At 35.6% G+C, this 17,214-nt stretch overlaps 1 protein-coding gene across 6 annotated transcripts in view; it reads left to right on the top strand.

Annotated features, from left to right (window-relative positions):
- Positions 1 to 17,214, top strand: part of LOC120633633 (calponin homology domain-containing protein DDB_G0272472-like) — a 78,414-nt gene that overhangs the window by 49,075 nt on the left and 12,125 nt on the right. For 3 of the 6 annotated variants that reach the window (XM_039903910.1, XM_039903908.1, XM_039903911.1), the window contains 6 exons: positions 1,886 to 1,980; positions 6,462 to 6,647; positions 11,213 to 11,356; positions 13,717 to 13,848; positions 15,141 to 15,214; positions 16,542 to 16,637. In XM_039903910.1, the coding sequence (XP_039759844.1) occupies positions 1,886 to 1,980; positions 6,462 to 6,647; positions 11,213 to 11,356; positions 13,717 to 13,848; positions 15,141 to 15,214; positions 16,542 to 16,637 (727 nt within the window). The remainder of the gene's footprint in view (positions 1 to 1,885; positions 1,981 to 6,461; positions 6,648 to 11,212; positions 11,357 to 13,716; positions 13,849 to 15,140; positions 15,215 to 16,541; positions 16,638 to 17,214) is intronic. The other 3 variants (XM_039903909.1, XM_039903912.1, XM_039903913.1) reach the window with 3 other exon arrangements.

The following is a 17,214-nucleotide window of genomic DNA, read 5'->3' as shown; positions in this document are numbered from 1 at the left end:
ATTAGTACTTCACAGGCTTTAGAGGTACATTATGTACTGTCTCTGAGACTTATCTCTATAAACGAAAACCTAATAGTTTTTGAGTAAACCACTGCCATACAGTGGCGTGCATAGAGGGTATGCACAGGGTATGCAGATGATATAAAATGATGAAAATGTCTAGTATGAGTTATAAAAACTTAAGGATAGGCTTTTAATAACTCTAACAAAGCCTATGTTTAAGTTTTTCATGACTCAATAAAAAAATTGATAAATGTGATACGAGTACGTAGCAAAAATCACTGTAGTACGAAAAAAAATATTGCAAGATCAACGACCTGTAAACATTGCCTCGGTACATTTAATAATACTCAAAATGTCACCATTGTCAACATAAAACAATGGGATTAATTCAACTCGGCGAATTTTACAATAAGCTTTCGTCATACCCTACCGCTTTGCATAAGCGAGAGAGTTTTAACTTCACTTTTCTATTTGTTAGTGCGTGATTCCGGCCAATTGCTATTACTGCAGGACAAAAACGTTTACATCCTAACTAATATTATAAAAAGCGAAAGTTTGATTGTTCGTCCTTACTTCACGGTCAATGAACTTGATTTTTGGCATAGGGTTAGTTTAAAGGGTGGAGAGTTAGTCACATAGGCTTTTTATCGCAAGAAAATACGAATAAGCGAACGGAGAGCGCGGGCATAATCCAGTTAAAAATTTTAATACACGCTTTGAGCACAAACGAACATCCCTATTGGAGATACAAGACCGACACCCGAATAATACCAACGCGACGTAGTACACTAATTTTGAATTTGCCCTATGATCACCGGAAGTATCTACTGTATACAATAAAAAAATCTGAAATTAAAGTGTTTCTTAATATAAATTGCGAATTATTTAAAAAAAAATATATTTCATGTAATGGGTGTACTCGTGGCATCATAAGCAAAGTTAGAGCTTCAAGTAAGTCCTGGTTACAAAAACAAACCTGGTTCATAAACACAGAGATTTTAGAAGATTTTAGAAATTTTAGCGGTACAAAATAATGTGTATAGAGACGTGACGTCATAATTTAGAATTCGGCGTTTAACATGTCAATCTCATTTCGGATATATATAAAAATACGTTTTTCATACTACATGAATCATATTGATAAATACAATATTTTAGCGATTCTTTATTTTACTGTAATCATGCCTGTTTTCAAAATAGAGATCCTATTATCTCGAATTACGTATTTTTTAAGCATTTATACTCACCTAGTTAGTGTCTTGTGTTTTTAATTTGCTAAATTGTGCTGTCTCTACTTTAATATTATACTCATAATATTTTTAACAATAAATATTATTAATGACCTAAAATACTGCATATCGGTGTTTGAATTATCGTGCAGCCTTGGACTAACCATATAATTTATTGTGAGCATCTATTTGAGCATTGTGTAGCATTGGGAAATAATTTCGCCTGGTATTCTTATCTTTTTGCACCTGAATTATCTTTTAATTATCTGATTCTTTGATATCGTCATAATAGTCATTTTATCAATAAGATAATGATGTGTTATGTTTTTTTATTTTTTTTTATGTCATGTAACCTTCTCTTACTGCATCATATCTGACAAACTTGTCAGGTATGGTGAAGTAAGATAGCGCTTTCATCAATGTCCAAAAACTATAATATGTCATAGTAGGTATAGTACTATTTATAAGAGGTATTATTATGAAATCACTATTTCGACAGAATAACACAAACCTAATGCTATTTATTTCTATCTCTCTTTTACTGTATGAAAATCTATTTCTGGCATGTAATTTGCCACAGTGCGAAAAAACTAACCCAACTAAATTCGGTTACTATAAAAAACAAATAATTAAGTTACTATTTAAAATTCCAGGGCGGCATCAACAACGAATGTGATGTACGCGTCTGCGCCGCTCACGAGACGCGCGTCCGCACTGCAGCTCGACTCGTCGGACACTGATAATAAAGGTACTTACTTGTTCGTTCATCCCCACTCCTTTATTTTTGGTACTCTTGTTCATACATATGTGGGTATGTTTTGGTAAGAAAGAAGACCTCCTTTGCGCAGTGGTGAGCGCTATAAATGGGTTCGATATCCGTATACAACGTGTAACTGAATTACGAAGTACTGTTGAAAGGTTCATAAGTATATTTCATAAGGAATCACCCTGTAAAAATATTAAATCAAAAGAATCATATTTATAAACTAGATCAAAACATTCTCAAGTGTTTACTTGTGACAACCCTATTGAAGATAAAAGACCGACACGCTCATAGTACCTACGCTACGCGACACGCACATAATAAAGTGACAGGAGTCACTTGATTTCACTTTTGCATGTTGTTGATAGGGCTGTATCTGATTTCTTTCAGTAAAAACTAGGGCAATGATTAACTTAAAAACTTTTAGCGTTTCGGTTTCACAGATAAGTCTCAGACCCAGTAAATGTGACCCCAAAAGCCTCTGAAGTATAATTTCGGTTTTCATTTACACGTTCATAATTAGGGTAAATTTCCCAAATTTCTGTTTTTTTTTGGTCTGATCTAATTGAGGACTTGGGCCTAGCTAGTTATTACCCTACCAACAAAGCGTACCGCCACGATACCATGTAAATACCAATTAGGGGTATTGACTTAATATAGTTTCTTACCAGATTCTTCTCTGAAATCTGCCTTCCGGACCGGTGGTAGAGTCAGTACAAGTACAAGACTAACTTGACGTTTCTAAAGATAAATGAGGCCCATATTTTTTTTTTACATTTTAACTGCTATACTCATAACAGGTTAGCGCGCTACCATATTAAACTGCGTAATCACTTACCACCAGGTGATACTGCAGTCAAGGACTTTCTTGTAGTGGAATACAATAGAGACTCAAAATAACAACATTAAGAACTATCACCTGAAACACTCTGAAAACAACGGTTTTCTTTCTGCCAAAACATACTAACATAATGAAGTATTTTGGTTTATAGAAGTTTCTCTTGTCTTACTCTATATATATTATATACTTTTTATATGTATTTCTGTCTGTGACAACCAAGCTATGATTATTAGAACACGCGCTTTGGGGCTTAACGCTGGCTTTTATAGATAAAACCACAATATAGGCAATGACTATTTATAATTTGCTTTTAAGTATTTCGTATAGATCTAAGAATAAGTTATTTATATGAAAAATGGTTTAATACGATATAATGTTTTATTTTTTTATTTCCATTTAATAATGTTTTTTCTCATATTTATGCTGCCAAGGAATTATGTTTGCGAGTCTATGTAAGTATAAAGCAAATACTTTTTTTTATAGAAACTTATGGAATTTTGATTACACGTAGCACATGTATAAATTGCTGCAAGTTTCTAAATCTGTTTGTAAAATGCTAAGATTGAAAACAATGAAGCGGTTTCTGTTGAACACTAATAGTAATATCTTTTACAAAAAAAAAAGTTTAATGAAGTCAAAATATAATTTAGCTTAAATAGATGGGATTCTAAATATTTCATATCTATAGATTGGTATTTCCTGAAATAAGCTTAAAACTTGACAACCCTAACTCATTGTAATTATTTGAAATCGCATTTACATGTGTGTGTGTCAGCGTATGAACGTGTGTGTGTATGATTGTTTTAATAATTTCAAGAACCATAAACTTATTACTGTTGCCTTGGTAATAAGTCAATAGCTAGTCCGCTGTTGGACTAGAGGCATCTCCCAATGGGAGGGTTACTCTCACTACTCTGGGCTGACGGGTTGGTGATTGCAGTATATGGAAGTGGCACCGAGGAAGCTGCTACCCGTTCTCTGATGTATTCTCTTAGTCGCCTCGTACGACACTTTCGCGGAGAGGAGGCGTGGTGACAATTGTACTTTGATCTGCCGTCACCACACTTTAAATGTTAACGCAGCTGATGTTATGGTTGTCACTGCGTATTTCTTAGGACAACTCTGTTCAATTATTAAAAAAAGAAACAAAAGTGCTGAACTATTCCTCAGGGAACAAGCTGTGTGACATAAGATTTTCATTATTTTAATAATAACTAGCTGACCCGTGCAACTTCGTCTGCACCAAATCGGTTATTACCGAAAAAATAAAATGACATTTTCTAAAAATGAGTCCTAGCCAGATCGATTCATCGCCCCCGAAACACCCTGTATACAAAATATACAAGACAAAATATACAAAATATATAATAAGTAAGCGTATTATTGGTACTAAGATAGCAGATGAATTTTTTTATGAATATAATACACATAAATACTTATAATATACAGATGAACACACAGACACTGAGAAACATTAATGTTCATCACGCAAACATTTTCCAATTGTGGGAATCGAACCCACGGCCTTGGACTCAGAAAGCACGGTGGCTGCTCACTGTGTTAACAGTTTACAGTTCACAGGAACATGAGAGTTAACACCTACGCCTCAGGTTTATGTGCACAGGGTGGCACTTGGCGTGTTCCTCGCATGCCCGGGGAAGTGTTTCTCTCGTCATAGGCAATGTCTTCTTATCACCTGGTTGCCCATCGTCTTGGTCGGCCATGAATTTTTTTTTAAATGGTATTAAAAAAAAACGAAGCAGGCTATGTACGGATTAAGTATAAATATTATTAGATCGTTCGAAAAACATAGCTCTGGAATGTGGAAAAACAAGTCTGTCACTATTTATGTAGATAAATAAATATACAGTTCCCCTAGTACAAGATTTCCTAGCTCGCAATCGTTGAATCGTTTTTGAATATCGAAATACTTTAACATCGGATTAAAATGGATCTTATTTACGTTGTATTAAAGCTCAGTTTTGACTACAATTCTACAACTCGTGCTTTTGACAGCACGTTTTTAATACAAAAATATTAATACAGGATTTGCGACTCTAAAGCGAGTGCTATGAGGTCCATTTTACTTTGACGGTACATAGGTTGGCACGACTGGTCGATTGCGGGCGAAAGAATCTTGTAGTTACTAAGGGTATAGGTATTTGTAAAGAATACGGAATGGTTAACAAACATCTGTGCAATGCCAATGACTGCCTTGTCTTACAAAAATGGTAATACGTGATCGCCATTGCAAGCGTCCGGTATTAGGTATACAAGTAATACACTGACTGGCGCAGTGGGCAGCGACCCTGCTCTCTGCATCCAAGGCTGTACGTTCGATTCCCACTACTAGAAAATGTTTGTGCGATGAACAAGAATATTTTTCAGTGTCTGTGTGTTAATATGTACTTGTATAATAAGTATTTACGTAATCCCTACTTCCCTACTATTATTATAAATGTGAATGTTAGTTTGTTTGTTAAGCTTTCACTCGTAAACTACTGAACCGATCATATTCACATATTCTTGGAGGTATTAAAATTAATATAGTATACTTTTCATTGAAAAACAAAAATACGTGAGATAAAAAAGTTAGTGAAAAAATCGAAAAATCTCATATATGACTATAGGTGTAGTCTATTTAGCAGTACGCTGCGTCCCAAAATTACGCGGGCGAAGCCGCAGGGCACATCTAGTAGGTATATAATTCTTATTTATAAGCGGTTATATTAGAGTCGTAGTTGACGCGGTTGGTCGGAGTGCACACAGTGTGTTTACGACTCCGATATCAGTGTTAATCAGGACCCAGGTTAATGATAGCTAGTTATATTTTTGTATATCTAAGTTAGCAATAAGCGGTGGTAGCGCATTGGGTAGGAGCCCGACCTAATTTTTCTGGGGACCAAGTTCGAATCCCAGCACGCACCTCTAACTTTTCTTAGTTATGTGCGGTTTAAGCTATTAAAATATCACTTGCTTCAATGCTGAAGGAAAACATCGTGAGAAAACCTGCCTGAGGCGTCTGAAGTCCACCAATCCGCACTGGGCCAGCGTGGTGGACTACGACCTAAACTCTTCTCATTGTGGCATCGTGCATAGAGGTTATGCATTAGGTATGCAGATGATATAAAACGAAGAATATCTCCTGTCCGAGTTATAAAAAGGATAGGCATTGTAAGAGTTATTAAAAGCCTCCCCTTAAGTATTTATGCCTCGTACTGGAGATTTTCTTCATTTTATATCATCTGCATACCCTGTGCATACCCTCTATGCACGCCACTGACTACAGGGCACGGGTCTCCTCCAGCAATGAGAAGGGTTTAGACCGTAGTCCACCACGCTGGCCCAGTGGCTATTGGTGGACTCCACACGCCTCGGGCAGGTTTTCTCACGATATTTCATTTCAGTATTGAAGCAACTGATATTTTGATACCTTAAAACGCACATAACTAAGAAAAGTTAGAGGTGCTTGCTGAGATTCGAACTCCCCCGAAATGGGTTAATATGATGGTGATCGTCGTTGATTGTCCTACTTTCACATCCAAGCGTACTAAACATCGCGGGTCGAAGCTAGTGTGATGATGGAGGCAGGGGGATACTGACCAGACCCGTCCGTCGGTTGCAGACGAACCCGACCGCTCCCCGCAGCCGATGTGGTCGTCCGTGGCCCGCAGGCGCACTGACCTGGTGCCCACGCTGCCCGCCCCCCGCGCGCCAGGTAGGGCCTACTCCATGACGCGGCTGGACAAGATCCCCTCGGCGCGCCCGCTGCACTCGGCCTCGCCGTCCATGCACCACCTAAACAGGAGCCGTACGTATACTCGCCTGCACGGGTGTGGAATCAGCACGGGTTGACCGCTTAGCGCCGAGACTTTACAGTAGCGCGTTAGGTTGCTTCGTTTACTCACCCTTTTTGGGGTGAGTAAACGAAGCATTCGGTTTTTGTCTATCCATACATAGGCGTATGCGCGTTTTGTTGCGAATTTTCTCTAGGCCGCTCTGGTTCGGGTAAGCGGTTTAGGGTTCCGGTATGATGTCGCGTAGAAGGCGATTAGGGATACGGGTTAAAAATAACTGCCATACTCCCTAACAGATTAGCCCTCTACGATCTTAGACTGCCTCATCACCACCAGGTGAGATTGAAATTAGAGAGGCTCGTTGGCCAATTAACCATCTTGAAAAAGCCAACCAAGGGTGTATCGAGTATACACCAGTTTTTTTATTCAATACACACATCAGAGAGGCGCGTTAAGATTTTACTTTTATCCACCTAACGGTCATCCACCGGACGGAATTAAAGGATTTCGTAAATATTTTTTTAGCCATGGGAACGTGCTTTGCATAGAACTTTAGATGTTCTAGCTGTGAACAAACTGATAAACCGTAAAAAAATATACATAAGAAAAAAAACCAATAATTGTAGAATTTAGAGAAATTAGTAAGAACTTATTGTGTGTTTAGACGTGTGATATATATAGTTGATTTGTTTTGGTGTGATTAGTAAACAGAATATGAAGTACTAGGAAAATATGTAGTACCGAGAAATATAACTTGAAAAATTCTCATCCGTGCTGATTCTATGCGCAGGAAGTTAAGGATGCTTTTCATCGGGTATGTGCGAGTATATGAAACGTTAGTGGAATCTACCGACGAGATCATTTTGCGTCGCCACACCACACACACCACAGCTTTTACTAGTTAAGTAACTAGTAAAAGCTTACTTCCTCCAGCGCAATCTTTAAGTTAACAATCATTACATTTGCATTGCGCTCCTTTAGGGTAATTTTTATTAATATCCAACGTAAACTGTACGTAACGCACGACCAGGGAAATTCCCATTAATGTATTTTAGTCGATCTTTAAACACTCTAGAGACTTTGTCATAACTACGACAATAACATATTATAGCACATTTTGGTTATAGCATTATGGTTATATTTAAAAGAATAGAATAGAGCAGAAAATCTTTATTGCAACACAACACAATAGGAAAAATACAAGGAAAACAGTAATAGTACTTAGTGCTAGGGTGCAAAGGCGGCCTTATCTAAAAGTGATCTCTTAAAGGCAACCTGAGCGTACGAAGCCGATTATATATATAAAGGATTACGTAAACGATAAGAAAGCTTGGGTGTGAACAATTGCTCTAACCACGTTGCTTCTTAAATATGTTCAAATGACAATGGGCACATGTAATTTACACATGTAATGCAGTGTACGCCTTTTGTATGTAATCAACGCATCAAAAGTGCCATCTATGCGCCATTTGACTTTGAGTTATATTTGACTTGACTTGACTATAGAAAAAAAAGAATTTAAAGCCTTATTGGTAGAAAAAAAAATGTGAACGATCCTATTAGGAACTGGAAAGACATATCGTGCCCAAAAATTCGACGGAAAGCTGCCTTATTAATTGCAGGTGTAATGTTTTTTGACTTAAGTTGAATGAATTAACTCTATGCGTACATCAACTTTTCTGGAAAAAAAAAATAGTCGGAATGGTGGAATTATCGTTACATATCCTCGCATATCCCCGGTGGAACGCGAAGCCTACAACGCTTTGGGGGTGAGCTTGCGACGCTGCGTTCTACGCCTGGAAGAAATAACTCGGTTGCTTTGCTTTCTACAAGCTTACTTCACCTGTGATGGGCTTCTGTGCGATACCAACTTCTCTGGTCTCTTTTCCATGTGTTATAAACCTTGTTGATCTCTTTACCGTACTATACCAAACACATTGGTCTCTTTTCCAAGCGATACCTACTTTTTTTTTCTCTTTTCCATGCGATACCAACTTACCAACTTCTCTGATATATTTTCCTATGATATAATATGTGGATATGTCTTCCACTATTAAATTTTCCTAATTTAAGGTACTTTAATTAATTTTTAAAGTAAATTTTCTATAGGTACATATTCGTTTTATTTATTTGATAATTCTTTAATTATTTGCTATAAATTTTACAATAGGTATTCAAAAGAATATTTGCTTTTTATTTTGCGTTTTCGTGGCTTTGCTATAATACAGGATGTTTCTTTAGAAGCGCCAGCGTAGCGAAAAGCAGTTACTGTAAGAGTTCGAGGAATTTGATGGCACACATGACTAAGTACACATGACCTGACACATTTAGACGAAAAAAGGTTTTATATAATAATTAAATACAACCTTACTCTGGTGTCTGGGCTCAGGACAGTCTTGTTTAAAAAGTTGTTTTGTGTCTAATTGTGTTCATACAAGAAGTAAATAATAATAAATATAATCTTTTCCCAAATAAATAGGAAAGCACTATGCCTTCATTTTCGTTATTCAAATTTTTTTTCATTAAATGCCTAATCAATATACACTTTAACCCTTTTAATTACTATTTAAAAAAATATATGAATATATTCTTGCTTTTCTCTAAAATCAACGTCTTAGATATCAAATTTCTCTACCTCTAAAAGATAAAGTTTTCGTCTCACTAACCCCTGCCACATGAAAACCTGTGTTATGCCGTTTGATCAGCTTTTACAAATGAGTATGACAACTTTGTGTCCCTTTAATAATTGTTTATTTGTGTTAATCCGTTTTTTGTGTCCTAATATTAAAAAAAACTTGTGTTGCTAAAACCAAGATTGTAATAATATATAGTATGTTCTAAAACCAACTGTCTTTATTCACTCTCTTTTTATAAGCTCTTATCGACATTTGAAATTTAATGGTAAAAATTTCCAACTTCTTTTCCTCTTCTCAATCTCAATGGGTTCTATGTTGATTTGTCCTCGTCTTACTTCTACGGCACGTGGAATTGGTATATAACATTTCAAGATATGTGGAATAACAGGTAATTTTATAATTAATATTGTAGCATGTTATACATAGTTTGGAGTGAGATTTTGGGTGAAATATTATTTATAATAATGGCTTAATTTTATGATTATACATAAAAAGTTAACATTTTGTAACACCCTGTATAATGAATCTCTCCATCACTCTGGTGAAGGCCTTCTTCTCACAAGGTAAGGTTCTATTAAATAATTAATTAATTATTTTCATGTAAATAATAAGTTTCATGTATCATTTTGTATTTACCATTGTGTATCACTGCTTTATACATTTTTGTACTTATAATGTTACCGAGTGCTTAGTGTAAGAAAGAGTTACAGTTTTGTCACGAGATGGCGCTGTTTCGATTTCATTTAATTTGTCTTAAAATTTTACGCGATCGGATAAGTTAACAAAAAGGTAGGTACAAAAATCTCACACTAATACTTGTATGGGCAGAAAATTACAATAATTTTTTCTTTGTATCCCTAATACAAAAAAAATGCATAAGCCCAGTGTTGTTGTAGCATATAAAAAGTGCTATTAGAAAAGGATAGCATTTGATTTTTTAAAGTATATAGTTTAGTTAGACACATATGACAACAGAATTGGCACCTTAGATATTATTTGGCTGTTTTTTTTATCAACAATATTCAAAAAATAAAATTAAAGTATATAATTTAACAATGAATGTATTTCACAAGTCTGTGCTACATTTATCGTTTTTTTGGAATGTTCAAAGTATGATTCTACGCGAGAAACACATCGTAATTCCCTTATTTCAATTATGTAAATTATGCTTTTTTTGTATGAGGGTGCGGTTTCATCTCACTGCAGAACTAATGTCCACAATTCGCACTACACTTATAATTCACATCCATTTGTAAGGCACTAACAGTTTTCAAGTCGGGCAACATTCACATGCATTGCGTATTTATCATCTTACTTCTATCTTCGGGCATAAAGTCATACATAACTCTCAATGTACAGTAAATTGAGAATTTTATGTTAAAAATTGCTAGCGACAACTAGCTTTTACTACAAAATATTAATTTCGAAGCTTTATTTGTCTATAATTCCATTGTTTATGTAACACAATATTTGTCTATAATTTTCTTATAATTTCATACAAAAGCATCACATATCACATGTACAGAAGCCAGAATAATTAAAACTATATTATAACTTCTCAAAAGCTTAGTTTCGAACGTATTATACGGACCTACTTACATTGAAATAGCACGAAACTGTCTTCAGAAATTTCATACAAAAATGTAAATACAGATTTCCAACCTTTCCAGCCTTGTCAAATTCGACTTTGTATACTCATCGAGACTATCGGTGCGCAGCCAAAGCTCAACCGACCTACCGCAGACGTCCCGAGCAGAGAGAGTACTCTGTACTACACTTCATCCATTCGTGCAGTCGATTTGACTTACTATGTATATATATAACTGGCGTGGTGCATAGCTTCTTATCACATTTATTACTAACAAATCATCTTGCACTACATACATTGCTTATTTAACAAGTGCATAACGCACACCATTTCATACAAAACAATCGGTGTACAGAAACCAGATCGGGCGAGACAACGCCCGGCTCCCGGCCCGGCAGCGCGATGTCGAACGCGACTGGCGTGGTACGGAGGGCTTCATCCGCACCTCGGAAGCCGCGGCCCGCCTCTATAGCCGGTACGGGTGTTAACACGCCGCGAGGTAAATTTGACTTTGTTACGTAGGCAGTTGAGTTGGTTTTGCGATGACACGTACGTAGTAGCACGAGTGGCTAAGGAGTTTTGTTTGATGGGTTTTTATACATAATATGCACTCGTTTTATAAGCACTGAAACATTTTCCCCAAGTGTCCACGTATGCCAATGTTGGACGCCCAACGCTGGGATTAGAGGGAAGGGGAAGATATTTTGTGGATATCTGTATATAATATTACAAATATTAAATATATTGGATAGTGTTTCATGGGATATTTCCATACTCAACAAAAGATTTTTGCTTGATATATTTGAGACAATAATTCGATCCACTTCATACAAACACTTGCAGAAAATGAAGACAGTCCCGTACTGCGTAGGTTTTTTGACAGTTTCCAACCGAGTCATCGAGCTGTCATTTCTATGTCTATTAATGGACATAAGATGATTGTCAAATCTTCAATTTTTTTTTAAAGACATAATAAGATTTTACAATCATCTTTAAAACCATTTTCGGTTGTCAACCTGTCACAAGATTTTCATCTAATATCTTATCAGTTGTGTAGCGATGAAATTATAACTGTGATTTTGAAACTTGGTCTAGTTAGTATATATGACAAATGGATTTCCATGTTTCCAAGTTTCGCAAATTTGTATATATATTTATTAATTATAAAAATGTACATTTTTGCAGTTGAAACACTATTGTATAATAACAACTGTCTCGTGTTTATTTTATTTTAACCAAAATCCGATTCAAATGTTACGACTTCGTGAAGTTCGTGCGTTTTGATACGCAGAATTCAATACTCGGTGTACCTTTTCGAAGCTACACTCGCACTTTCGCGCCGACATATAGTTTGAATCGCACTATACTAATATATTTTTTGCACGTTTGCTGTGTATAACACTGTTGATTGCTTTTTATGTCGATGTTTACGAAATGTTGCTTTATCTGTGTTTATTGTTTTTATACATTCGCTCTCTTTCCCTTTTAAATAAACTTCCACAATTTTATGTAGATAAACGAAAAGAACCAACACACATATGCCGTTTTGAGACACTCGAGGCCTTGAAAATATATTTTGCATAACTTCGTAACTCTGACATGTGAAAGATGCTGTCAGTGGAAATGTGACAAAAGGTTGAACATTCATTATTTATTATAAGGCCCTAAATGTCTCCAAACACCTCAATGTGGATTGGATACTTTGCGTTTAATAATGTCAAATTGAAATATTTTGTAAACCGTAATCTATTCGGACTATTGAAAGGCACTATACTATATCCTACTATATCGGTTCTTTGTGATACTGAGATTTTATGATGAATCTTTTAAATATAATCTAAAGTTATAACGATACAATTACGTACACGTTCAACAGATAAATTTGTCAAAAAGAAATACTAAATATATTTTCTTTTGCATACTAACTGTTGAAGTTTGCTCTTAATGTAGCTGACATACAATGTGTTTTAAAAGCACTTTCCTGTCTAAAGCTTCCAAAGTAAAGTATGAACTGCTCTCGATTTGTCATTCGTCGTTCGTTCGAAGATGTTAGGCGCCGTCTAAAGTTGGGACACCGATTCGGCGGATCGTCATGTTTAGGAGACTCGTAAACTGACACTTGACAGACGAAAAAAACATATATTCGGTTTTATTTTTAAAAACCTAAATCAATACGCAAAATCCAAACACAAAATACCACATCTTGGCAAGAGCCATATACAAGTTAAGTTTGTCGCCTAGTAAAAATCGATTGGTGAATAGTAAATATATGCCTAGGAATATTTTTTGATTAGCCGTCATTTACTTAAACCAGGGCGCGTTTGGAGCCCTCGTAGCTTTAGTTTAATGTTGACGAATTTAGTTATCGCCATCAACTCAATTCTATGTCTTATTTGGCACCTAATGTATCTATGCATCAACAGTGCCATCTATGTGCACACTATTTGAATAAAGACATTTTTGACTTTGGCAATGTCTTTAGGGGCCGTCGTTAGGGGGCGTTCATAAAATACGTGATATTTTTTGGGGGGGAGGGGGTCAAGTCATATCTCATATAATCTTACGTTGGAGAGAGGGGGGTCTCGGCAAAAATTACGCAAATATTTTCTGAATAGTACACGTACACTTTTTACAATAACATTCCAACGCGTTTACGTAAGAAACCCACATTTTGAAAAATCTCACGTGAGATTGGGGGATGAGGGGAGGGGGTTGAATAAAATCTCACGAAATCTTATCAGGGGTCCCCCCATAATTTATGGACGCCCCGCAATGAAAACGGGTATTAAGGTGCCGGTGTAACATAATTATGTCCGTTGTGTTAATACGTGTCCTGTGTTACTTCGAACGTTCGCGTAGGTCCAGACACAGGAGCGAACAGTGTTTCCACAACGCCATCTGTGTCGCGGGATGCGACCACGGTGATTAGCAGGCCGGCGACCACGCCGCGTCGTCCGAGACCTTTGTCGCTGCACGTGTCGTCCAAACCAGGTTAGCATTACTTTTGTTATCATCATCCTATTACCCACGTGAACGGTACTGACTAGATTGTTGACATGCACAGTTTAATAAATATGGCCTCTTTAGGGGATCAGTTGAGCATTGGCAGCGGTAGACGTAACACGTAAATTAGCTTTGTGTATTTAAATATGTAATCACCAGTGTATACAATAAATAGCGTTCTACGTACTATTGTGTTTGAATAATATAAAAATATTTTTTTTTTTGTTTGTATCCCTACCCTCGTTTTTTATTTTTTTTTCTTGTTATGAAAGAACGGTGTCTGCTGACACAGGGGTAGTAATACTTCCCTTAAAAGAAGGCTCCAGCCATTAGCGTATACAGTAATTTTATTTACCCAAATAAACTTTTTTTTTTTTTCATAATACTTTTAATTATATATCGCATGTATGTAACATACGATATATAATTACGACTATAGTGTACATTATATCACGGTTACTGTTTTGTTGGTCTAGTAGTCAGTGTGTCCAGCTACGAATCACGAGCTCCTAGGTTCCAATCCTTACTTTTTTTTATAGTGATAATTGACACCTATTGGTATGTGGAAAACCATTGCGTATAACAAAGCAAAAATTATAAGCGAAACTTCACAGGGCGCGCAAATAATAATATTCATTTATTTAACAAAAGCCGAATGATTATATACGTGCTATTATTTCTGCTTTGACAATCTATTCCGACTGCACTTTTAGATCATAATTTTTTTTTTTTAATTAGTATTACATTTGTTTAACTTATTGTGTCTTATTTAACAAAGTTTGTTGTTCAATTTGTTGTGCTTAATACAGTCATTTTGTAGTAAATGCTGTGCACACCCTAAATAATAATAATCTCTTCATTTCAGGCAAAGCCCATAGTAATACATTTAAAATTACAAAATTAGTGAACAGTAACAATATACAATATCGAATTAAAATTAAAAATGCAATATTTATAATTTTATTAAAATGGCATGTCATTAATATTAAACAATAAAAAAAAAATTTAAATAAATTAAAAAGTCGAAATAAAAAATTACAATGAATAATATTAAAATAAAAAATTTAAATAATTAGTATTAATAATTAGTATTTAAGTGAATATTTACACATTTACATTTATTTTTTTCATTAGAAAAAAACAACATGTTAGAGGTATGCAAATTATAAGAAATCCACATCCCTATCTTTTATATCGGGATCATTGTTCTCCATTATACGTTATTTATATCTAGTGCAAACGTAACTAAAATGTATGAAATAATATAATTACATTTGCAGCTACACCGGTCGCTCCAGGCGAAGGCAAACCGCCGCTACACAGAAAGCCAAAGCCATCCAAAGATCATGATAAGGTATGTGAGACACCACCACGACCAAAAAGTAACGACTAAAACACTAGAAGGTATTATGTATGGCAGCTTGAGCATTAAAAAAAAGATGAAAATTGTGTTCTGTAGGGGTGTTTGTTAATATGAGAAACTAGTATCAAGAGTTTCTCAATACAGCTCTATACTAAAGATAAGGTCTTTAAGGTTTTTACCAAACTATAAGGATCAATGGATAATCAATCATTTTTTTATTTTGCTTGAATATGGTACAACATAGGTGTTAATTAATTTTTATAAGTTTCACAAAACTTATACACATTAATTATTACCTATGTTACTTACATATTGCATGTACCATATTCAAGCAAAATAAAAAAATTATTGATTGAATCTATAGGATCTATAGCATTTACTTCTACGACAGGGTGGCCAAATTGTATCTACTACATTAACGCTGTATTGTTTTTGTATTTTTTGGGAATTTTTTCTCTCTTGTCATTCATTTAAACTTTGACATCGGTTATCGAAATAGGAATCAAACCGTAAAAAAAAAAACATTAATGAACACAAACCTGAAGAATAATTCTCATATCTTTAAAAACACACATTCAGTTAAAATTCATTGGTCAAATATATTTTTTTTAACACTAATTAAATTCATACAAATAATAGAGATTCCATTGTATGACCTTGAGGTGCACCTTAAAGGAATGCACAATAATTTAATAACATCTCCAACACGTTTGAAATAACTATGCACCTGAGATAATATTAGGTTTTATCGCTTTTTCTACATCCATCCTCAAAGTTAAAAATGCCAAATATGCATATTTGCCTTTTTTTTTGTATGGATTTCCTTTATGACTATCGAGGTGTACAGTTAATTCGATCTAGTTATAGAGCTTTTCATCGAAAATACCTCAGTACCTAAAGACCAAAGTTTTCGAGAAGTGCGTGTAGCCATCTGAAGGCTCAGAGTCACAGCGGGCGATGGAGAAAGCTATGCTCGAAGTATCTCTCTACCAAATCAGGAATGTGGAGATCCGTAGAAGAACAAGAGTTACGGACATAGCTCAACGAGTCGCGAAGCTAAACTGGCAATGGGCGGGGCACATAGCTCGGAGAACCGATGGTCGTTGGTCCCAAGGGGCTTGAATGGCTACCTTGTACCGGCAAACGTAGCGTTGGTAGACCCTCGACGAGGTTTACAGAGTCTACTACTACTAAGCGGCGCAAGACCGCGTTCTTTGGAACTCCCTACAAAATACCAATGTCCAGCTGTGGACGTCAATCGGTTGATATGATGATAAAAGAGCTGTTTCAATGGAAATCCATAATTATATATTTATAGTCACGCGGCAAGTCGCTGTCAGCATCCCCGGGTCGCACGCTGTCTCCGTCGCCGGGAGTCTCTAAGGATCCCAGCGTTGATAAGGAGATACCGAAGGTATGCTTGCGTCAACCGATACAGTTTCTAGCTTTTTTTTTTTATTCCCACTTCAAGTTGCAGAGATCGCTTCTCCAGTTTTTGTGTTTCTCTCTATTCGTCCTTTATATTCCTTACTGTGTAGTGATGTGCGAATAATAAGTTTACATAACATGATTCAAATTCAAAATCTAAAATGTTTTATTCATGTAGACCTGGCACTTATGAAGCGTTCATACATCTAACATCTTAACATTAATGTTAGCTGATGGGTTCCAAACGCGCCCTTGTCTAAGAAGAGCCCACAACAAACTTAGTCAAGTTTTTTTTTGTGGTCACCATCTCACAGTCGAGTATTAACTCGGTTGTTTACGCAAGCTTTTTTATCATACATGTATCCTTAATATTATAATAGGATTTTTCTATAAGCTTACGTTTTATAAAAACTTTGAGCTTATTGAGAGACATCTCAAGGATTTCATCTTGTGATCCGTTATAAATTTATACAATTACCCTTAAATAAATTACTAATTTTATGCAGCCTAGTAAACTGCACTTCAAGTTTAATTTTACTTCTAATATTAAAAGAAAAATAAAA

The sequence above is a fragment of the Pararge aegeria genome, chromosome 22 (genome assembly GCF_905163445.1).
Source record: "Pararge aegeria chromosome 22, ilParAegt1.1, whole genome shotgun sequence".
NCBI lineage: Eukaryota > Metazoa > Arthropoda > Insecta > Lepidoptera > Nymphalidae > Pararge > Pararge aegeria.
The sequence above is the reverse complement of the archived record's forward strand: the minus strand, read 5'-3'. Positions and strand labels throughout refer to the sequence as shown.